Source organism: Bos taurus, chromosome 5, assembly GCF_002263795.3.
Source record: "Bos taurus isolate L1 Dominette 01449 registration number 42190680 breed Hereford chromosome 5, ARS-UCD2.0, whole genome shotgun sequence".
In the NCBI taxonomy this organism is placed as follows: domain Eukaryota; kingdom Metazoa; phylum Chordata; class Mammalia; order Artiodactyla; family Bovidae; genus Bos; species Bos taurus.
In genome coordinates this window covers 11902247-11926347 of record NC_037332.1, presented here as the reverse complement: position 1 = coordinate 11926347, position 24101 = coordinate 11902247, and the positions used below count along the sequence as shown (strand labels likewise).

At 37.4% G+C, this 24101-nt stretch overlaps 2 protein-coding genes across 8 annotated transcripts in view; one reads left to right on the top strand and one right to left on the bottom strand.

Annotated features, from left to right (window-relative positions):
* METTL25 (methyltransferase like 25) overlaps window positions 1-17400 on the bottom strand; it is a 136851-nt gene extending 119451 nt beyond the window's left edge. For 6 of the 7 annotated variants that reach the window (XR_009494448.1, XM_059886833.1, XM_024992400.2 and 3 more), the window contains exon 1: window positions 17136-17400. Coding sequence is in view for 6 of the 7 variants with exons in the window: in XM_059886833.1 (XP_059742816.1) it covers window positions 17136-17379 (244 nt within the window). In the remaining variant the exon portion in view is untranslated. The other variant, XM_059886835.1, reaches the window with a different exon arrangement.
* CCDC59 (coiled-coil domain containing 59) lies at window positions 17176-23600 on the top strand. Its single transcript, NM_001099390.1, has 4 exons — window positions 17176-17720; window positions 19979-20291; window positions 21376-21475; window positions 23098-23600. Exons 1-4 carry the CDS (start codon window positions 17570-17572, stop codon window positions 23257-23259), a joined length of 726 nt encoding a protein of 241 aa, NP_001092860.1. The 5' UTR covers window positions 17176-17569; the 3' UTR covers window positions 23260-23600.
* The last annotated feature ends 501 nt before the right edge of the window (window positions 23601-24101 follow it).

Genomic DNA, 24101 nt, shown 5'->3' with positions numbered 1-24101 from the left:
ATATTTTTAATAATCAAAAAACACATCTAGTGGTTAAATAAAATATTTAAAATGATCACTTTACAAAAGCATGGTGCAATTTAGGGAACGACTTAGGTTCTACCAGACAAACCGCAATATATGCTATGAAATTTTTTCTAGCATTGATGATCCTCCAAAGTTACCTATGAAATTATAAAAACCTATTTAAACATGAAAAGCAATGATGCTTCCTGACAAAAATTAAAAGCAAGAAAACTGATGAGGGTTTACAGAATGCTAACTAAAAACTACATGTTTAAGACAGTACTGTTTGAAAGTTAATATCTATAAGTTGATAGTATTACTAGCAATATTTACTAAATTAACAAGAAAATTAGCAGAGATGTATAATCTCCATTTCTGAAGCAATTAAGTAGAAATTTAAACTATAGGATTACTACAAGTTTATTTTAAATACATTTTGTATATTATATAAAGTTCTTTGGACATTTTACAAACTGAATTTACTAATGCAGCCAAAAGTAATAAAATCTACATCACAATATTTAGGCATGATACAGTGGGGAAAACTCAGTCAACTATTAAGTGAGTCTCAGTTTTAAGGGCAGTCTCAACATCCCTACGTACCAGGGCTACAAATTCTTAGAGTGTGATAGAAATAAGAGCATTAAATCTCAGAGTGCAGAGGGACTATTAAAGTAGTCAGTTATTGGACAAGGTTGCCAACAGAAAGAAATGTGATGTTTCTGTTGGAAAAGTAAATGTTCACAGCAATTTAACTACTGAATCAATCCTACTGAAAATATATGAAAAAATTCCCATCCAAGTCAAATTAATCCCGTTAATTTGTTTTTAATTATAGGCCTCTTAGTAATTTCAGAAATTTGGAGATCCAAATTGCGAAGAGACTAAATTTTTATTAATTTACTTACATAAAAAAGATAGTGTTCTGATTCAGTCCTGTTGTTTGAGGCTACACCAGTTTATTCAGATAATCTAGAAATCTGTGAAAAAATTTTTTTGAGTTACGAAAATAAAGCTTTTGTGACTTTGTTTTCAAATGATCCAACCTGTAACTTCCATTATTTAAGATGTTTAGAGATTTGGAGAAAGAGAGGTGTCAATGGTCACCTTCACTGCCATTTCTGAAACAGTAAGTCCGTTGGGATGGAAATGGTGTCTGCATCTGCATAGTGCATTCCCAGGTACCTGTATACTGAGCTTGGGTTTGGCAACTAGCAAAACAGAAACCACAGTGTTACTCAACTTGTTATTTAATTAATTCTTGATTAGTTAAACTTTGTACCCAAGAAAAGCTTCATTTTTAAATTTGATGCCTGTTGCACCTGCATATTATGTGGCTTGATTACTTTGCCAATATCTCCCTCTACTGGAATTATCTGCTCTGCTTTATTACATGCTTTGTTTTTATCTACTCTTATTTTTCTGTCCACCCACAGAAGTTTCTTACAAGACAGATTAGACACAAGCTTCTTACAAGACAGAAGTGTCTTACAAGACTTGGGCATGAGAGAGCAAAAACAGCAAAGAGGCAAGGGAGAAGTTAATTCTATTAAATATGAGATCAGGATATCTCTGAGTACTTTTTTTTACAGCAGAGACCAATGTGCAAGGAAAGAAAGGTTATACATACACATGTTGGATTATGAAAATCTCAAAGTAGAGAAATAAATAATAATGTTTCAAAGCTAGAAATAAAATAGAAACAATCAATGAATATATAATTTTAATATAAATAAAATTTCAAAACTAAATGTCTGATATTTTACTAGACTATTACCTAGCACTTTTAAGAGGACAGTTAGGATTCACAATTATCTCATCACTATTACTGCTAACATTTATTGTACACATACTACCTCTTAGGCGCTGTGCCAAACAATTGATATTTAATGGAAAAGACTTATCAGCTAGTTATATTGTGCTCCTATCCACACTTACAGAGGAAGAAATCAACACTTAGAGGGGCTGCAATTTAGCCAGGTTCCCACAAACACTAAGTAGCAAGGCATGTGGGCCAAGGCTGTGTTCCCACATTCAATCAACATGCCACAGTGGTGAGTTGGGTGGACAAGAAACAAACTCAGGAAAGACAGCATTTAAAAAAGTTCCAGGCAGATCTGTCAGAATAAGTTAACAAGAATTCCCTCTGGCAGAGATCAATAATGGTAATATCTTAAGATAGGTTCAAACTTATTTTATCTTCTTAATCATTTCACTGTCCTCACTCCCCCCAACAGCTTCCTCTTTACCACAAGTGATTCCAAGATTAAGACATTAAAGAGTAATTTCTACATATAAAACAACTGATAAGTCCCTGAAAAGTAAACGTTTTTATGATGCTGTTGTGGTTTTCTGTTTGTGGAAACTAAGCACCCCACTGTTTCATGCCTAGGTGGAAAGCTGTAACACCTTGCACACAGCAGGTACTCAGTAAGTAGGGAATGAATGAATGGATGGATGCAAGCAATTCCTCAGTGCATTTACTACTGTGGCACCACCAGGCACACTGGGAGAAAGAAATTCTAAGATTCTGTGGTAGCAGTCATCACTGAGGCCACTATGAAGACTTCAAGAGTACTGCCGAGCCGGTTGGAAGAGCATGAATCCTCATCTCAGCCCTGATGTTCACCATCACAAGGGGAGACAAAAGTGATTTAGAACATTTAGAAAGTAAGGTAAGATAAAATGCAGCTATGTGCTAAATTCTGACATTTACCTGTGTTATAAGGGTTAGGGCAAAGGTCACGACTGTTATAATCACTCAGCCTGAAAATTTCCTATGGTCCAGACTTTCAGGAAGACATCAACAGTGCCCTCTTATTACAATAGAAATGTTATGGACTCACTGCTACATAATGACCTACCGATGTCTCCAATTCAAAAGGCCCCAAACTGAAATGAACCTTCTTATGCTCACCAAAACTTCCCCTCCTCCTATTTCCTCTCCTGTTTAACACTGGCATCAGTCACCCAGTGCTGACGTTAAAAATCTTTACATCATCTTCAATGCTCCTTGCTCCCTCAATCCACATATCCAGTCACCCATTAATCCTAATGGAACAATGTCTTGCATTTGGAACCGCCCCCCTTTAACTTGCCCATCACTGCCACGTTTCAGACTCTATTAACACCACCACTGTTACTGAAATAGTAATTTTTTTTTTTCCTTAGCAATAAAACTTCCAAAGCACAATGCTCAGTGTTGGTTGAGATGAATTTTACATGTTTCCTAAAATGGAAATTTAAAGTTGATGCAAGTTTAATTACACATTTCAAAGCATTTCCACAAGAGTTGACTTTAGGCTTCAATCTTTTATACTTGTTTACCAGACTTCAATCAAAAGTTAAAGCTGTCTTGCTGAAGTATGAAAATTAAACATGGGGTATATTAAATTTTATGAATGCTTAAATATACCTATAACCTTATAATCTATGTAAGACAGAAAGAGAATATATACTGTGGCCTTTTAAAATAAATCAATATATGTTACTCAATTATGTGCTAGGAAACTTTTTACAAAAGCTCCAGCATAATTTATGGTTGCATATGAAATGAAAAAAAATGTTATCTCAAGACTAAACCGTGCTCTTAGAAAGAATGATATAATTAACAAGAAATTGATATGCATATCCTTACTGTGCCAACATTACATCACAATGAATGTATAAAGTACATGGAACAATTTCAAAAGCATTTTTACATTTAATTATTTATACAACTAGGAAAATCAGTTTTTACTCTAATATTTCTTAGAGTAAATACACAGTATTTAATAGACCGTTTTCATAGTTTAATTTGAAGGAAATAAAAACAACTTACAAAACAATAGCAGTTTAGGAAACTGATTTGGTATATAAAAAATAAATAAAAATAAGTAAAATATAAATCTTTCAAGATGTCACATGGGATGCACTTACTCAGGCCTTCCTCTTGTTTTTTCCTCTGATACCATTTTCCCTCAGATATTTTCCTTCAAGTCTTTGTTCAAATGTCACCATTTCAGTGAAAACTTCTCTGACAACCCTATTTAAAGCTGCAACTTCTCTCAGCTCTCATTCCTCACTGATCTTCATCAGTGTTTTATAGCACTTATCATCCTTTGACATAGCGATATGCCAAAGGACACAGATCTTGGTTCATTGCTGTGTCCTGAGGAAACCTCGAATGATTTCCTATGATAGCAGGCACTCAATGACTAGAATGGGTACACGAATAAGCAAGAACTAGGTGTGAATTCTGGTTCTCAGACTGTCTCTCCCTCTATGGCCATGAGTAATCTATTTATCCGTTATAAGACTTGATACCTGCATCTGTAAAATAGGGGCAAATATCTATTTTACAATATTTTAAGGAACACACGCATACATAAGCACATACATGTGTGTGTGTGCTCAGGGACTCAGTCCCTTTGTGGCCCCGTGAGCCCTGCCAGGCTTTCCTGTCCATGGGATTTTCCCAGCAAGAAAATGGAGGTTGCTATTTCTTCCTCCAGGTTATCTTCCCAACCCAGGGATCAAAACCCATGTCTCCTGCATTAGCAGGTGATTCTTTACCACTGAGCCATCAGGGAATCATAAGCACGTGTACAAATATGAGAATATTCACAAATACACATACACTTGGAGAAGGAAATGGCAACCCACTCCAGTATTCTCGCCTAGAGAATCCCATGGACAGAGGAGCCTGGCAGGTTACAGTCCATGGAATTGCAAGAGTCGGACACGACTTAGTGACTAAACCACCAAACCAGACATATACTTACATGTATATATGTATTTGTGTACATATACACTCATCCAAAAACAGCCTAGAACACAGTAGACAACTCCTAAACCACTACATCCAAACTAAGTAACTGAGCCTCCTAACATGACACTTGGGACTTTGTTAGAAAAATATGGGATAGAAAATACTCAAACATTAGGCCGAGTACCATATAGGCTACTAGAGAAGAACTTGTAACAATGACCAATACAGTTTCTAAATACAAGGCCTGCTGGGAAAAAGGACGTTTGGATTCTAGAAATTGGATGCAAGTCCTCAATCATTAGGATGAAAACATGAGTAGAGACAGGTAAGCTACAATTTGAGACACAAGTCTAAGAGCTGGCACTGGGTTTTGTAGAATAAGTAGGATGAAAGCAAGAACTTCTCAGTACATGGCAGCCCATGGTCAGCAGGGGCACCATGTCCTAGAATCAGCTTGAAAGCTCAAGAGAGAATATTATTACCAATGACACTTTTTACTGATTTTGATATGAAATTCGGTAGTTAGGTTATAATCCTCACCATGCTTTAGAGACCTAATATAGAGGTCAAGTCTGCTTTACTATAATGCTTTAATTTCCTTTATCAGAAGTCTCTCTTTTCAGAAAATAACCAAAATCACGAGACAGATGATGAGAAATTCTACAACTTCAAACTCCATTTAAAATTAGAAGCACTGAGAGATAAATTAAATGTTTGTAAATATTTTCTGAAAAATAAATTCAATTTAAAAAGTCAAATATGATTTTGTTAGTAAAATACAAAATAAATTCTAGATTCTAAAACTTTAAAAACTGCTTGATCATTGTAAAGAATGCTTTAAAAGTGAACCCTTACTGCAGTATGTGCTTAAATCAATCTCTCGGTTCTTCTCTTGTTTCTACCACAGACATCTCATTTCCTATTTCAGGTGTTGTTTTCTGAACACCAGTGTAAGCTCCACTGCCCCACAATACCTCAAGGATGGCAGTATCTTAGTAATTAACACTGCTATTGATCTCTTACTGAGAAGACCAATATTTCCTTTCTATACACACATTGACTTGAGCCTAGACTTCCAGGCTTTCAAGAATAAAAAAAAGACTTCCCAGTTTGTTTATTATTGAGGCAGGAAAAATAAAGGACTTTTTGTCCCAAGTAAACAGTAATTGTAAATATAATTAAATTGCTACTAAGAAATTTTTAGAGCGTAAAAAGTCACACCTCTCCCTTAAAATTGTACTTTTCTCTATTGTGTATTTCATTAACTTAATTTTATCTGCTATTCTTATTCAAAATTCCATTACCTCCATTTCAACATTAGCACAAAATAAATGGGTGTCTATTCTACTATTTCTTAACTGAATACAGTTATAATCATTTGCCCAGAAAAAAGAACTTGCAAAAGGGATTTCCATTAAATATACACTTTCTCTATCTAGTTCCTACCATAACTCCAGCAGATCTTGCTCTTTACTTAATTCTTATAAATGATGTGTATAATTCATTAAAAAAAAAAAAACAGATCAATTTTATTCTTTAGGGGCCATTATTCAAGGCAGTTGCAGAATAGAGAATAAGCAAAAAAATGCCCACCTAACTTTACATTTACATTCACCATTCTGATTTTAGTCATCAAATAAGAGGAAGAATTCGGTTTCAGTAATTGTCATTGATGTTGCCTAAAGATACTGGTCAGATATTCTGCAGTTACATCTGAAACACAGTTCCCCTCACATGGGAAGTTTCAGAACTTCATAAAGATTAGTGAAAGAAAATTCTGGAAATATACATCATAATAAGGAACAAAAAGTGACAAGGAAAAAAAGAGTGAGTACTGAGAGTACTGGTCTAAATCAAGATGAAGTCACAAAGTTTTATAACACTAAAAATGCTTTCAACCAGTGGTCCCTATCCTGAGGTCTAAGAGCTACAGAAGCTTACGAATCACCTAAAGCCGTCTGTAAAGTGTTACGTCCATTTGTGAGCATACATGCCTTTTTCCTAAGGAAGAGGTACTATAGCATTCATGTGAATTAGCCTTTTATGGGATCTGTGACCTAAGAGATTAAGAATCACTATCTTTTACTGTTTCCTCACCTTTTACTTTGCCCAATGTTAATACTATAACAGACAATTCAACTAAGTACTTTTCCTCTGGCTTCTAGAGATCATTTTAAATATTTAAAACAACCTAAAATTATTCTTTTATCACTGATAGAGCTATTAATTCTTAATACAAATTTCACAGTTTAAAAATTAATCCAACCCTGAAAAGATAATCCCTTTCTTTCCAGTATTTCTAGTATTAAACAGATCTTCTCTTATTGTTGATGGTCTAAATTACTAGTCTTGAGTTTTTTAGATAATACCCATCTAACAAAAAAACATAAATAATATGAGCTACCAAAACATACAGGTCAGTCTGTTTCATTTGACAAAATATATGTTAATCACACTAAATAGTTTTAATTTGCACAATCTAAATTTCAATTTCTAATGAAGGTAAGGTAGATATCTTTTTGTGTAATTCCAGAGATAGCCTAAATGACACATACGACCACCTAATCCAGAAGAATGAAGCACATATTTTCTTTTTGACTAAAAATATAAATTAAAAATTCACACACACTAGGTGAACAGAAGAATGAAAGGAAGATTGAAAAAAAAAAAGCAGAAATAGAAATAAATTACACTGTTAAAGTTTGTGAGGTTAAAAACAACCCTCCCAATTAAAAAAAAAAATATTTTAAGATAATAACAAAATTATATTTCCAAATATCTTTTTTTCAAATATTGGAGTGTAAAGGTGATTTACATTATTAAATCTGTCTTTGGTAGAAAATATTATAAAGTATTAAGGAGTATGAAAAGTTTATAAATGGAGCTTTGTAGACAAAAGGATAGATTCACTGTATTTAGATAACACCTTCATAATCAACAGAGTAGTCACTTAATAATAATTTTTGAGAAATACCTGTTGATAAAGATAGAGCCATGTATGGTGAAATTCTGCACAAACTGTACAAATACTGTCATTTTTTACATTAAAAAAATAGTTGTCATGGAAGATTACTTCAATTGTCATTAAAATAACATAAAAATTCCTAAGAAACACACAGAAAAGAATAAAACAACAAAAGAGAAACAGCTTGACATGTGAGGGGCATGGAGAGAAGGGAAGAATTAGAATTTTATTGTGGAGAATTATAAAATTAACCTGTGAAACAATACAAAAATTCAAATACTTACAGCAGGATCCTAACATTTCAAATATAAACAATGTTGAAAAATCTATTTAGAAAATGAAATCAACTACTTTTGGATAAAAGCAGTCTCACATAGTTGGAAATTTAATTTTTTAAAAAAACCTTAAAGATTGAAAAGCATTTTCTTGGGCCGTGCTCAGACTGCAGATTTTCACATATCACTTAATCTAGAAAGAATATAATAATTCTCTGACCACATCAAATAGGAAGAAAGTAGAATAAAATTCTGCAAAAGAAAGGAATATTTCATTCATCTTCCCATTTGTTTTGTATTACAAGTACTATGTCTTTTACCTTCCTTTTGGGAATGTGAATTTTTGGAGCTAGATTATGCCTTCTACATCTTCGTATTCACCCATAACACCTAGCACAGGTTAAGTCTAAGAAGATGCTTAGACTAACACTTAGAAGCAGAGGGAAGCCTGGCAAGCTGCAGTCCATGGGGTCGCAGAGAGTCAGACATGACTGAGCCACTGAACAACAAACAAGAAGATGCTAAGTAATGTTTGCAAAACTAAATTAGGTTATAAAAATAGTCAGGCACCCAGAGGTCATCAGGTTTAGAGAGAGTCCTTAAGAACTAGTCTTAAGTCTATCAATGACCACAGCAAGTTCTGAAGAATACTGATCCTGCAGAGGTCAGAGAAGAGATGCTCCAGGATTGCCCACCCCTTCCTCTCAAATATCAATAGAATTAAATTCGCTTTAGTCACTTCTGGGTCTTTGTAGCCCAGAGCAGTGATAATTTATATTACTCAAATAAAACATGGGAGCTAATTCTAAATATCTAAGGTGGTATGTGAATGGTTGGGGTCAATGAATATGAATCCTTAAATATCTCTATTTGGGTGACCTCAAACACAATATATCTAGAACTGAATGCATTATTTCCCCAACCAGCTCCCTCAGCTGATTTTCCTAATTTTGCTAATGGTACCATTCATTATTATTCTTCAAGATATTCCCACAATCAATCTCTTGAAATTAGCTTTGATTTCCCCATTTCTTTGAACCATATATAAAAAAGAGTCACCTTTTTTTAAAGAGTGACTAAAAAAGTGTGACTGAAAAAGAGTCACCAAAAAAGACTCAGGCTTTCATTGTGATCATGGCTTTAACAAGAGGAACTAATAAAATCTGGAGGTAAATACTTTGTCATTATATTTTGTGCACTAGAAGCAACACCAGATGTCTTTTACCCAGATGATCCACAGCTATCTTTGGTTCTTGGTCTCCTTTGAGAACGTGAAGCAAACTCCTGAATACATTTTCAGGAGTACACGGAAAGTGCCTGAAGTCCACAAACCAAGAGCCATAATCTTTAGAACTTTGGGGAGCCACATCTTTTTTTAAGAGAAGCTGCAATTCTAGACTTGTGTGAGTGAGCTAAAAAAAAAAAATATATATATATATATGTGTGTGTGTGTGTGTGTGTGTGTGTCATTCAAGAGATATTTATAAGCCATATGAGATAGGCTGGCTCTTCTTCTGCCTCCGTTATTGACGCACACCCTAGACATCTTCTTAGATGAGGAAGTTGATGCTTCCTCATTGTACAACTAAATGCCCTGTGCAAGTTCAGTTTAGTCACTCAGTCGTGCCCAACTCTTTGTGGCCCCGTGGACCACAGCACTCCAGGCCTCCCTGTCCATCACCAACTCCTGGAGTTTACCCAAACTCACGTCCATTGAGTCCGTGATGCCATCCAACCATCTCATCCTCTCTCATCCTCTTCTCCTCCTGCCTTCAATCTTTCACAGCATCAGGGTCTTTTCAAATGAGTCAGCTCTTCGCATCAGGTGGCCAAAGTATTGGAGTTTCAGCTTCAGCATCAGTCCTTCCAATGAACACCTTAGGTAGGAAGCATCACTATGAACAAAGCTAGTGGAGGTGATGGAATTCCAGTTGAGCTATTTCAAATCCTGAAAGATGATGCTGTGAAAGTGCTGCACTCAATATGCCAGCAAATTTGGAATACTCAGCAGTGGCCACAGGACTGGAAAAGGTCAGTTTTCATTCCAATCCCAAAGAAAGGCAATGCCAAAGAATGCTCAAACTACCACACAATTGCACTCATCTCACACGCTAGTAAAGTAATGCTCAAAATTCTCCAAGAAAGGCTTCAGCAAGACGTGAACCATGAATTTCCAGATGTTCAAGCTGGTTTTAGAAAAGGCAGAGGAACCAGAGATCAAATTGCCCTGTGTAAGACACACAGCTAATCAGAGTCAGATATGAACTAGAACCCAGTCTTCTGACTCTCAGTCTATTCACCTCTACGTGAGGAAAGCAGAATATGGAAATGATGGCTAATGTTTATTAAATGCCCACTCAGTTATGTGCCAGGTTTTAAGAGGTTATCTCATTGACTTCTACACAACCCTTTCAGACAGTAATTATGATTTCCATTTTTTAAATGAAGAAACTGAGGCTCAAAAGCTTTACTAATTCACACAAGATTCTACTCTGTCCATGGAATTTTTCAGAAAAGGCAAAGATACTGGAGTGGGTTGCCATTTCCTTCTCCAGGGGATCTTCCCAACCCAGGGATTGAACCCCAGTCTCCCACACTGCTGGCAGACTCTTTACCGTCTGAGCCACCAGGGAAGCCCACACAGGATTACACAGCACTAGAGTAACAGAGACAGGATTCAAGGCTGTATGTGACAATCACAAAACCATATTCTGTACATGCTGTCTCCTATTTGCTTACACTATCAGCTGAGGTTACAGCTGGAGAAAAGATAGTAAATAACATCGAAGGTGAAGAGCTTTGTTTTGCAGGAAATGAAAACCCACTAGATGACTTTTGAGTAAAGGAATAACAAGACAAGAACTATGATTCTGGAAGATAACTGGAAAGCAGTTTGAATGGAGAAGCAATTGAAATAGTCTGAAAGCGAGAACAATTCGGAAGTTATTGCTAAAATTTTTTCACAAGATTGAAAAAGGAGGGAGCTGAACTATTTGTTATGGGAAGCAGCAGATGCAAGAGAAATGGAGGACGAAGAGCTGGCAGATTATGAGCCAATGTAATAAGAAGATTGCTAATGTCATTTATAGAGGACCTCTTTAATCATTGAAGTGAAGAGGTAAAAAAACAAAAAAAAATTCATGTAGACCCCAATTAGACATGAAGCCTTCTAGGCAAGTTTTTTTTGTTTGTTTTAATTCAACTTAATTTAAATCATGATAAAACCATGAAGACAGGTTACCATAACAGAAAATTTCCAGTGAAAGGTTAATGATTTGATAATTCAAACAAGTAACAGGAGTATCTAGATAAATGGAAGACACTTAAATTTATTCAGATTGGCTAAATATAATTTGAATAGGCTGACAGAAAAAACTGCCATAGAAAAGACGAATCTCCATAAACTTTGTTTTACTCAGCTTCTTAATAACTGAATGATATGAGGGAAATCAGAAGCTGCGGGAGTGGGGGGAGGCGGGTAACCATTAAAAACTAGAAAATAAATTCAAGCTCTAAATGGCCCCATCTAAAAGGAACAATCAGAAGCACTTTCTATACATCGATTAAGTTAAAAATGATGACCAATATCCAAACACATTCCCACAAATGTGTTTGCATTTTTGTTCACTCTTAACACATAATTATAGTAGCAACTCAAGAAACTGGGCTGACACTTGCCACTATCGTTTTGTCCTGTGAAATTATGTCCACACTTGAGTCTCCTAAAAAGATCCAAGAAATATGAAAAGGGAAAACAGAGCTCAGGAAAATGCATATGAAGTGAAAAGATAAAAGTTAAACACAACAGAGTGAAACAGATGACACTAATTATTTCGCTGCTGTTCTCACTTTCTATTTCCAACATGCTTTTGTTTCATGTGTTTCAAATTAAATGTGTGTAATTTTAATTCACTATAATCACCACCATCACCACCAACAACAAAAAATACTTAGAATGGCCAAAAAGCAATTTAATCTATTGAGATGCAATAAAAATAATTTAAGGGAAACTTCAATGAAATAATCAATCATAGACAAAAACGTCCTGTGTTGTTCAATTAAAATGATAGTAAATTAATTATGCAGATGCTTACCAAAAGGAACCAATTCTAAACATTTATTCAGCACCCATGCCTCGTAAGGATCATGTGAGTGATGACAACAGGAAACAGGAGATGCCACATATGGCTGAAAGGAGAGAGTCAAGAGAGGCCCTGGAGGCTCAGGCAGAGTCTCCGAGCAGCCCTGGGCTTTGGCAAAGTCACAGAGGCTGGCTTTACAGGCACAGGAACTGTATTTCTTTAAAGCTGAATAGGTTTTCCACAACTGATTCTAAGCAAACTTACAAGAAACTGATTTTATAATTTATTAATTTACACTGAGAAATACATTTACAACAACAGCCCATATCATTCATTTGAGAGGACACTCTTTCCTAATTTTAGAATTGCAACTAAGGCAGATAAAGCCAGATATTCTAAACGAAAATCTTAAGCAAGCTGGGCAGCTGGTTGAGTTGCCTGTGTAGTCTTGATCTATTTCTGCTTCATAAACTATTTTGGCTATCCTAAATCAGAATACCTCTTCTGTTTTGCTTTTGAAAAATTTCTCTATACTTAGGAAGACCAATTAACTCCTGAAGACCAAAAGATAATTCACTTGAGAATGTTACAGATTTACATATATAATCATCACTTCCAAAAAACAGTTTGGTTCCCTTGAAGCTGGTAAAACAAAATCTTAATCCCTGAGATGAAATATAGAACACTTGTTTATTAGTAAAGTACTTATAAGGTATCACTACTGATTTTTTTTTTTTTTTTTGCAGATGGTTAATCTCACCTATATATATAATAAACTTTAAAAAATTTTAGCCCAAAATGATGCCTGCCTTGATTTTATCTCCAGATTCCCAGGGTATCTTTCCGTAATCTTCAGTACTGCATTTTCACAGCTGGAAAGAATAGTTACTGTTTTCTATTTTCTCAAATTAAGTTATAAAGCCTATTAGTTAGAATAAGCCATATAAAAACAATGATGATAAATATAATATCAGAAATAACAGCTATCTAGTTCAGTACCGTATTTCCAGAAGTGCCTTCAATAACATTCTTTATAGATCTACGCTTCACTTCATTCTTTAAGAATAATATACTCATCTATATGCCAGAAACTGTTCGATATGCTAAGAACACAAAAACAAAAAAGGCAAACGCTGTACTTTTGTTTTTTAATCTAACTGCAGACAGAGAAGTCAGTGGACAATGAAAACCGCATGACGTGTTAATATATGAAATATACAGGCTGCTATAGAAGCATATACATTTCCAGAGGTTCTTGACAATCTATATTTTTTCCAAGGAAAGAAAGACCTAATTGTATCATCACCATCACAATCATCATTACCACAACCCTCATCATTTATTAGCCACAATTTGTTGAATCCATGCTATATTCCCAGTTCTGTATCAGGAGCCAGACCACATTATCTTTCATCTTTACTACACCTTTGTAAGATAGGTAATATTATACTTTTGAAAAAGGAAAAAAAATTACAATAGCAATCAACTGTGATCGAGAGCAACTCATAGCTGCGCTGGCACTGGCACACAGATCACACTCTTCCCTATTAAATATGAAAACATGTACAGTACACCAATACCAGACAAAGTCTATGACCAGGCCAAGTCCACAATCATGAGCACAGACAGAAACAAAAACATCTGCAAACATGGCAGCTTCCATGGAGGCAGCCCCTGGGAGATGCTCGCGTGGTGGGACACAGAGGCCTTGTTCCAACAGGCAGCACCAACTCGTCACCTATGTAAGTGAGACGCTGTGGAGGCAAGTTCCCCAATTTCCATCAAGCCTTCAGCAACTGTAACATCTTGACTGTGAAACCATGAGACCCTAAGCTTGATCCGCCAGTCCACCTGCTCCTGAATTGCTGACCCACACGCTGTGTGAGAGCGTGTTATCAGCAACAGATAACGTGTAACATTGTGAAATACTAATATAATTATGGGTCAATGAGTGTGTACTCTTCCAATTAAAAGAATTATAAGGGAGGTCATACAATTATCGTGTTTCCCTTTAATTATTAGGCTACTCTGTTCTGCTTCTTTGAACATATTTTATAACAGCCACTTAAATCCAACATCTGAGCCCAATCAGGATCAGCTCCTATTATTTTCCCCTCCTTGGGTCACACTTTTAATTCTTTGAACACAGCTACTTACAATGAGCATCAAGGCTCACTTGTAATCAGTGTTTTGAGCAGGAGTCATACTTTCCTATTTCCCTGCACCTTGAGCAGTTTTTGGTTGAAAAGCAGCATTGTGGATAACTTACTGCAGGGGAGCTGCTTTATTTCTCTAAGGATTTGGTTGTTGTTGTTCTACGAAGAGAAGTGAACTTGCTTGGACCCACACTGAAATCTGACTCTCCTTCCCCATGTAGCAGCCAGCGTCTCTGCTCAGCTGCTGATTTACAGCACCCTCTCCCCAGCATATCCCTGAGCCTGTGTAGTTCAGCAGGCAGATAAAGACTTGGGTACACGTGACAGTCAGATTGGGGGTGGCGGGGAGGGGGGGAGGGAGGTTCAATCTCTCTGTGGTTAAGTTTGTTCCCAAGGCGACCCAGCCCAAGTTTCCAGTCATCCCACCAGCCCTGAATTCTGCCCTTTGATACAGGAATTCACATAGGCTTTTGATCTTTGCTACCCAAACTGTGTACACTTTGGGGAACACACCCTATCAAAGTTGCAGCAAGCCTGCATACCTCCCCGGGAGCTCTGTCTTTCCAGGGGTCACCATTCCCCTGGCTTTGTCAGTGTTTCTGTGGGACTCTCCGGGTCAACAGTGTGTAGGTGGGTGTGTGCAGTCCAGTGATCCAGCTTTACATTCATATCTTAGATTTCAGTCCTTCTGTGGCCTTCCTTCCAGAAGGTGCTTCTTCAATTCCCATCTGCTCTGATCTGAACTCTGTCATGACCATCTTGAGCCGGGAAGGATGTTGTTTTCCATTGATGCCCCGCAAGAAAGTCATGAACTCACAGTTTTTCGCAATCAGTAGCAATATCTCAACAGAAACTCTTCTCATATTTCTGTCCCTGTTTGGTTATCTTCTAAAGACTTCCAATTGTTGTCTTTAATAATCTAGTCAGTGTTTGTCATTGCTATCTGCTGGAGGAACTGCCTGATCTCTTCAACTGGCCATTACCTGAAGTCCACCCTGGACTATTTTAATAGCCTTCGGGCTTGTCTTCCTGCTTCCACCCACACCTCCTCCACACAGAAACTAGCTCCTGGAAAAGTACTGGCACACAGCAGGCACTAAGTATATGTTCCCTGAATAAATGAATGAACAAACTTCCCTAAGATAACAGAGCTGGTAGAACTGGAATTTGTACCCTGTCTGACTAAACAGTCTAAAATTTTAACAGCTAAATTACACTGTACAGAGTGGCTAACAATTCTTTACTAAGATATAAATCTGGTCAAAGAGCAAAAAATGCACTTCTTTGACACAAACAATAAATTTCATATAACGGGGAAACTGTCCTTCTTTTCATAATCTTTACTTAAACAAAAATTAATATTCCTTTACAAACGTACATTATAAAAATCATTTTTAATACTAGAGGCAGCTGCCCATTTGTAGAATTGAATATCTTACATAAAAAAAATTTAACAGGGTAAGATACACTTCAAAAGTGAATATCCTGGTCTAGATTGTATTATTGTCGAATAGGCTTAAAATTCAACATTCAAAACTTGAAGCTCATGGCATCCAGTCCCATCAAACAGATGGGTGAAAACTGAAACAGTGACAGACTTTATTTTCTTGGGCTCCAAAATCACAGCGGATGGTGACAGCAGCCATGAAATTAAAAGACCTGTGCTCCTTGGAAGAAAATATATGACAAACCTAGACAATACATTAAAAAACAGAGACATCACTTTGCCCACAAAGGTCCCTGAACAGTCAAGGGTATGTTCTTCCCAGTGATCATACAGTTGTGAGAGCCGGACCCTAAAGAAGGCAGAGCGCCAAAGAATTGATGCCTTCCAACTGTGGTGGTAGATAAGACTCTTCAGAGTCCCTTGGAGAGCAAGGAGATCAAACCAGTCAATCTTAAAGGAAATCAACCCTGAATACTCAGTGGAAGGACTGATGCTGAAGCTGAAGCCCCAAGATTTTGGCCATCTTATGCAAACAGCTGACTTATTGGAAAACACCCTGATGGTGGGAAAGACTGAGGGCAGTAAGCCACGGCAGAGGGCGAGATGGTTTGATGGCATCACCAACGCAATGAACGTGAACATGGGCAAACTTAAGGAGACACTGAGGGACAGGGAGGCCTGGCGTGCAGCAGTCCATGGGGGTCTCAAAGAGTCGGACACCACTGGGCAACTTCACATTTTCTTCTTGGTCATAATCACCCAGAGAAGGCAATGGCAACCCACTCCAGTACTCTTGCCTGGACAGTCCCACGGACGGAGGGGCCTGGTAGGCTGCAGTCCATGGGGTCGCTAAGAGTCACGACTGAGCGACTTCACTTTCACTTTTCACTTTCGTGCACTGGAGAAGCAAGTGGCAACCCACTCCAGTGTTCTTGCCTGGAGAATCCCAGGGATGGGGGAGCCTGGTGGGCTGCCGTCTATGGGGTCGCACAGAGTTGGACACGACTGAAGCGACTTAGCAGCAGCGGCAGCATAATCACCACTTGAAATGATCTTAATCAAGAATCCAAAAGACTCAATCACGTTAGGTGATGACATCTCCTGCTGTGTTTTCACACGGATCTGTAAGCACTGTTCCGCGTTTCCCTCCAATCAAAAAAATTTCTTTAGTTGAATTACTAAAGAAAGGTCCTAGCACTGTTTCTTGTTCTTTTTAAACTGTGTTAATACAAAAGCACCCGAGGTCCGAGAGGCGAGAGGCGAGGTCCGAGAGGCGGTCACAGAGCCACGCCATCAGGAGGCGGAAAAGCGGCTCCGCTCCCTCCCACGCAGCGATCTGCCTGGCCCGCTCCCCGCCGGCACAGCCCTCAGCTCGACTTCCGCGACCGGGGACACTACCCACGGCCCGGGGTCTCTTCCCGCCTTCTTGCCCGCCCCGCCCACCCGCCATTCACCTGACATTCTCCCGGCTTCCTCTAGGGGGCACGCCTCTGACGCCGCCGCGGACGTCCTGAGCGCCGACAGCACCGTCTCTGGGGGCAAGTCAACCAGTTTCTCCCACACAGACTCCGTGTAGAAGTCCACCGTATGTGCATTCGAAATGGGCAGGGCTTCCCTCAGGAACCGCAGCAGCTTCTGCAACTTGGCATGTAACGTGGACAGGTCCTGGGTCACCGGGAGCTGGCCGGAAGCCGCCATGACGCCCCACCCTCCCGGACTGTAGGTGGCGCAAACGTGGCCTCGAGGCAAGGGCTCGTTGGGAAGCAGGAAAGGCCGGATGAATAGAACTCAGATGTGGATTTTTTTGGGTGGGCGATGGATTGCTTCTGCCTGATGACGTATTTTGACTGAGTCCGTTGTGTTTTTCCTGCGCCTTGGTTGGTGTGCCATGGCGCCCGTTTGGCCGGCAGCAAGGGGGCGGACAGGGGGGTTGGGTACGCGTGGAAGAGTTTCACCGGTTGAATTCAGAAATAAGAATGTGAAACGGAAAACGTGGCGACCTAATCATCTGCAAGCCTTCGCGGGGAGCGTTCGCGAAGGTACGTATGTAAGAAGGCAGCCTTTTACAAGTCCTCGGTCCTAGGAAATCTTCGGATACGCCATCCTCCCAAGCTGGGAAGGATTTAGGAACCAGACCCAGCCCTACTTGGAGCCAGGAAATCTGTTCTTAAATTCGCTGAAGCTGTGGGGTTTTCAGAGCCCTGGATGAGAAGGCGAGGAAGTGTTGCTCACTCTAAATCTTTAAACATTTTCCTCGACTTACGCTCATTTTTTAAATATCAGAACTCTTTCCTTTACGTTTTCCCCATGAAACCTGCATGTATTACAGTAAAGACTAGAAGGCAAGCTAGAAATTTACCGATTCTCACCCTTACTAATTAAAAATATCACAGAACCGTCTATTTCTGCCTTACTATATTTACTTGCTTTAGTATTTTTCGTTTTATCTTGCCGTCATTAAGTACTCTTAAATCCCATATGGACTACTAAATCTTAAATAAGTACAGTTTTCTGATCATTGCTGTTGAGAAAGTCAAACACCACCATCTAACCTGGTTAATGTTGAATTACTTGTAAAAAATCGGTCATAGAAGTAGTTTCTCTAAGGTAAAATAATAGATGTGAAGTGAAATGAAAGTCGCTCAGTCATGTCTGACTCTGCGACCCCATGGACTGTAGCCTGCCAGGCTCCTCTGTCCGTGGAATTCTCCAGGCCAGAATACTGGAGTCGGTTGTTCAGTCACTCAGTCGTGTCTGACTTTTTGCGACCTCATGGTCGCATGGGAAGCATGCCAGGCTTCCCTGTCCTTCACCGTCTCCCCGAGCTTGCTCAAACTTGGTGATGCCATCCTGCCATCTTGTCATCTGTCGTCCCCTTTTTAATCTTTCCCAGCATCGGGGTCTTTTCTATGAGAGCTTCAGCTTCAGCGTCAGTCCTTCACATGAATATTCAGAGTTCTGTTCTTTTAGGATTGACTGGTTTCACATCCTTGCAATCCAGAGGATGCTAAAGAGTCTTCTTCAACACCACACATGTTCAAAATCATCAGTTCTTCAACCGCAGCCTTCTTTATGGTCCAACTCTCAACATCACTACATGACTACTGGAAAAACGATAGCTTTCACTAGACGGACCTGTGTCCGCAAAGTAATGTCTCTGCTTTTTAATATGCTGTCTGGGTTTGTCATAATTTTCTTCCAAGGAATAAGCATCTTTTAATTCCTGTTTAATTGTATGGCTGCAGTCACTATCTGCAGTGATTTTGGAGCCCAAGAAAATTAAGTCTGTCACTGTTTTCCATTGTTTCCCCATCTATTTGCCATGAAGTGATGGGACTGGATGCCATGATCTTAGTTTTTTGAATGTTGAATCTTAAGCCAGCTTTTTCACTCTCCTCTTTTTGCTTCATCAAGAGGCTCTTTAGTTCCTCTTTGCTTTTTGCCCTAAGGGCGATGTCAAATGCGTATCTGAGATTATTGGTATTTCTCCCTGCAGTTTTGATTCCAGCTTGTGCTTCCTCTGGCGCAGCATTTCATGTGATGTACTCTGCATATAAGTTAAATAAGCAGGGTGACGATGTACATCCTTGACGTACTTCTTTCCCAATTTGGAAACAGTCCATTGTTCCATGTCTAGTTCTAACTGGTGCTTCTTGACCTGCATACAGGTTTCTCAGGAGGCAGGTAAGGTGGTCTGGTATTCCCATCTTTTGAAGAATTTTCCAGTTGTGATCCACACAGTCAAAGGCTTTAGCGTTGTCCATGAAGCAGAAGTAGATGCTTTTCTGGAATTATCTTGCTTCTTCTCTGATCCAGTTGATGTTGGCAATTTGATTTCTGGTTCCTCTGCCTTTTCTGAATCCAACTTGAACACCTGGAAGTTCTCGGTTCAGATACTGTTGAATAGAAGTAAGGGCTTTTTTCCCCCCTTAGGTATTTATTGAAGACCTAGATTAAGTGTTTAGGTGAATTAATGAATCTGTTTAATTTATGAGTACAATAAATTGGAATTGTGCAACACTCTAGTTGTTTTTCCTTCTTTGAGACTTTCCTTCTTTCCTTCTCAGTTGAGTTCTTCCCAACTTCTGTTAGCTTAGTCTTTTTGCAAAGGACCAAGGTACTATTTATTCCAGTAGTTTCAACTTCTTTTCTTGAAATAACATTTTAAAACAAAACATAGTGAAATCTAGCATCTGAACATGATGGTGTAAAAAGTTTTCTGTTTTAAATTAACAACTACATTTTTCATGCAATGTTTTCTGAGAAAGTAATTCAAGACTGATGTATTCTTCAACAGGACAAGGCTTTGCATTTCGAAGAAAACTCAAGATTCAGCAAACTTATAAGAAATTACTCCGGAGGGAAAAGAAGTCTCAAACCCCAAGTGAATCCCCCTTCACAGATTGGTATCCTGATCATCTGAAACATCTTTATTTAGCTGAAGAGGAAAGACTCAAGAAGCAGCTTAGAAAAGCTGACCAGCCTCTGTCAGAAGAACAAGTTGATCAGCCTTTGCCAGAAGACCAAGGTAGCAGTGACCAGGCTTTGTCTGAAGAACGCTGTAGCATTGAGCAGCCTCAGCCAGCAGAACCGTGTAGCATAAGAATAAAGTATGTATTACAGTCTTTTGAAATTCTTTATTGTGGATGTAAGTAGCATTTTATGAAAGAGATTATAGAACAGTTTCTATAGTAATGGGAGTTTGCCTTAGGGCATTTCAGAAATCGCAAGTGATTATGTGAAAATATTTTCATGGAGACTTTCGTGGTAGCTTAAATGACTGAGTTATGTTAGGTAAGTTTAATAAACAAAGTAATAGAATGGAATTAAGAGATCTGGGTTGTAGATTTAAGCCTCTCACGTACATTTATTTGGACCATGCTTAATGCTTGCTATTTATGTTTTTAAAAATCTAACTTTTGAGAGGTATTATAGTGTAGTGCATCATAGACTCTGGAGTGGCTTTAATATGTTGGTGCCCAATGTCCTCTTCTTTAAAATGGTATTAATAATAGTAAGTATGTGATTTACAGCTACCATGTTGCACACCCCAGGATGGATTATTCATAGACTATGGTATCCCTGACCTATCTCATGATGTTGTGGTGATTAAATGACTTCATTTATATATGGTCCTTTAAAAGGCATGTGATACATGGGAAAGTGGTATATGACTGTTAACTGCTACTGCTGCTACTACTACTATTATTAATATGGATCCCCCCAGCCCCGAGAACATATACTTGATTGCAATTAAAAACAAATGAAATGGAATAGAGACAAGGTGGTCAGAGAACTTTGGGATTAAAGTTCGTGTACACCCATAAAGTCCTTCATAACATCCTTCAATTTAATGCCTTTGCAGCCTGTCATTTCTACCATACGTATGCTGGTTTACTTCTTTAAACATTTTAGGACCTGTCAGAACTTTCTGTATTTTCCCTGGTTAAACTATTTCTCCAAGACTCTATATTTATCACCTTCTATATCTTGAAAAATATAACAAAAAATTTAACGTGTTATTTGGGTGTCTTACTAGCAAGATTTAACGTCTTTCTTTCAACATCTCTCCCCCTGCCTCAAGTTGCATTAGTGAGATTTGACTATATAAGTACTATATTTGATGTAATTTTGACATAATTTTGGTTATATTATTTTTAATGCTTATGATTTGTTGTCATTTATCTTGCAAAGCTCCATTAATATTCCAAAGAAAAATAAAAAGAAAACGTCAAATCAAAAAGCACAGGAAGAATATGAGCAGATACAAGCGAAGCGTGCTGCTAAGAAACAAGTAAGATCTATTTTAAAATATTTAGATTCATTTTTCTATATCCTAAGTGTATATGTAAGCTTTTCTTTATATGGGGCCCGTAGTATGCCCATCTGTAAGTATTTACTGGGTAAATGAATAATCTGAGAGGAGCTGGAGAATTTCAACATTCCACTTCCTCCATTGTTTATATTACCCTTGAAGGTGATAGTAATAGTCATTTTTTAACAATTGCCTCAAAAGATTATACATAATAAAATTTGAAAACTACTAAAAAATATAGATTTTTATAAATTTACATCAAAGCAAGTAGAAGTCAGAGGGAGGTATTAGAATAAAATAATATTTTAAAGAGTTTTCTTGCTCATTAAAAACCCTACTAGATTAACTTAGCAGTAAGTTACTGTTCTTTGTTATCATTCATAAACCCACAGTTATAATAGCTTTTTTAAATGAGTAGAACAAAATCATGTGCAGCTTCAGCAAAATTATCTGTGTTTCATTCATATTTCTTAGATTAAAGCTCTATTAATCTATCACATTAAAAAGGTTTAGCACATCAGTCAAAAAGACCCCAAAGTTGGTGCTGATATATAATTTCTTGTATGTGTTAGTTTTACAGATTGTATAATTAAGAAATCTGGAAGTTTAACATGTAAAATTTATTTGATTATTTTTAAACTGATGGCAGACTAGAGTGAAATAGGAATATTTCTCCATGGAAAAACTAAACCTCTGTTTCATAGAATGTTACAGTATACTTTCCTTTTTAAACCAACCTTCTGATACTGCCACCTTTGTAAATAGTATATTAGATGAAATAAGAGCCATTATACTGTAAAACATACAACATTTTAAAAAATTCTGTTATATATTAAAATATACTATATTGATATATATAATTATGTAATGTATGTGAAAGCACTTTGTTAATTATGTCATACAAATGTAAGGGTGTGTCATGTGGAAGCTATATGTGTTACAGGAGAAGTTCAAAAACAGTGCACTTACTGTATTATTTCAGAAACTTCACTTTTATATATGAGAATAGTATTTTAAGTAGTACTTTTCAGATCTATATAACTTTGAATGATTTTTCTATAAGCGCAAATGAATTTAAGTCTTGATCTTAGCAAATCAGATGAACCTGATAATTCTTAAATAATCAAAATCATAATATCTAGCACAATATTTTACGTGTATACAGTGTACAGTCAGTAAGTACTTCTTGAATTTAAATACTTGAATTAAATCTGTCAGATGACAAATTTAAAAGAATACCAGATATTCTAGAAATGATTTCAGTGTTAGAGGGACTAGATAACCTGTAAAGTCACTTCTGACTCTTCAGTGGATCTAATTAAATGATGAAATTATTAAATATGCCTTCTGTCTTTGTGCTTTGATTTTATTCATATGCAAAATTAAAATTGTTAAATGATTTTGCATTATGCTATGCTATAGCACATATGATAGTTTAAAGGCAAAGAGAGTACACTACTGCGCTTACTAGTAGCATTTCACATTTTGAAAAATATAGGACAGACCTTGAAGTGTTTGCATGGTGATAGCTATTTCAACAGAATTGTGACCAATATCTACTGTTTGTCACTAATGAAAATTATATACGTTAATAATTTCAGGAATTTGAGAGGAGAAAACAAGAGAGAGAAGAAGCTCAAAGGCTCTACAAAAAGAAGAAAATGGAAGTGTTCAAAATACTGAGCAAAAAGACTAAAAAGGGCCAACCAAACTTGAATTTACAAATGGAGTATCTTCTTAAAAAAATACAAGAAAATAATTAAGTCAGACGTTGTTGCCTGACTAATCAACCATTAAAATATATGCTTGCTATTGAGTTCTTTTGTATATGGAGTGTCCCTCCTAACATATAACTAAATTTGTCAACATAAACTGAATGGCTAAGCTATATTAAATAAGATATCCAAATATTTTTGTTTTTCTAAAAGAAAATTTTCTATATATGCTCTACATTATATATGATTTGATTTTTATTTATTTACCACTGAAGGAAGGTTGCCCTTAAGAACTGAAAGAACCTGCTATTTGCGCGACAAGTTCAAGCATGTGATAATTTTGTACCATATGAAATTCAGATGAAATAAAGTGTTTTGAAAGTAAGGGAGCAAAGCTTTCAACAGATCATTTCAATAAGTATTTAAGTTTAGCAGTGAACTGTTATGGTTTTAAAATTCTATAATTATGGAATCCTGAAGGAGGCCGAGACTCCCCTTGAACTTTTTAAATTTATCTTCAGTACATTTTATAGGGGGAGCATCCTATACACTTTATGTATATGTATATCCTGTGCTGCTGCTAAGTCGCTTCAGTCGCGTCCGACTCTGTGCGACCCCATAGACGGCAGCCCACCAGGCTCCCCCATCCCTGGGACTCTCCAGGCAAGAACACTGGAGTGGGTTGCCATTTCCTTCTCCAGTGCATGAAAGTGAAAAGTGAAAGTGAAGTCACTCTGTCGTGCCCGACTCTTAGCAACCCCATGGACTGCAGCCTACCAGGCTCCTCCGTCCATGGGATTTTCCAGGCAAGAGTACTGGAGTGGGGTGCCATTGCCTTCTCCGATGTATATCCTATACACCACATTATATTCTATATACTGTTATAGTGT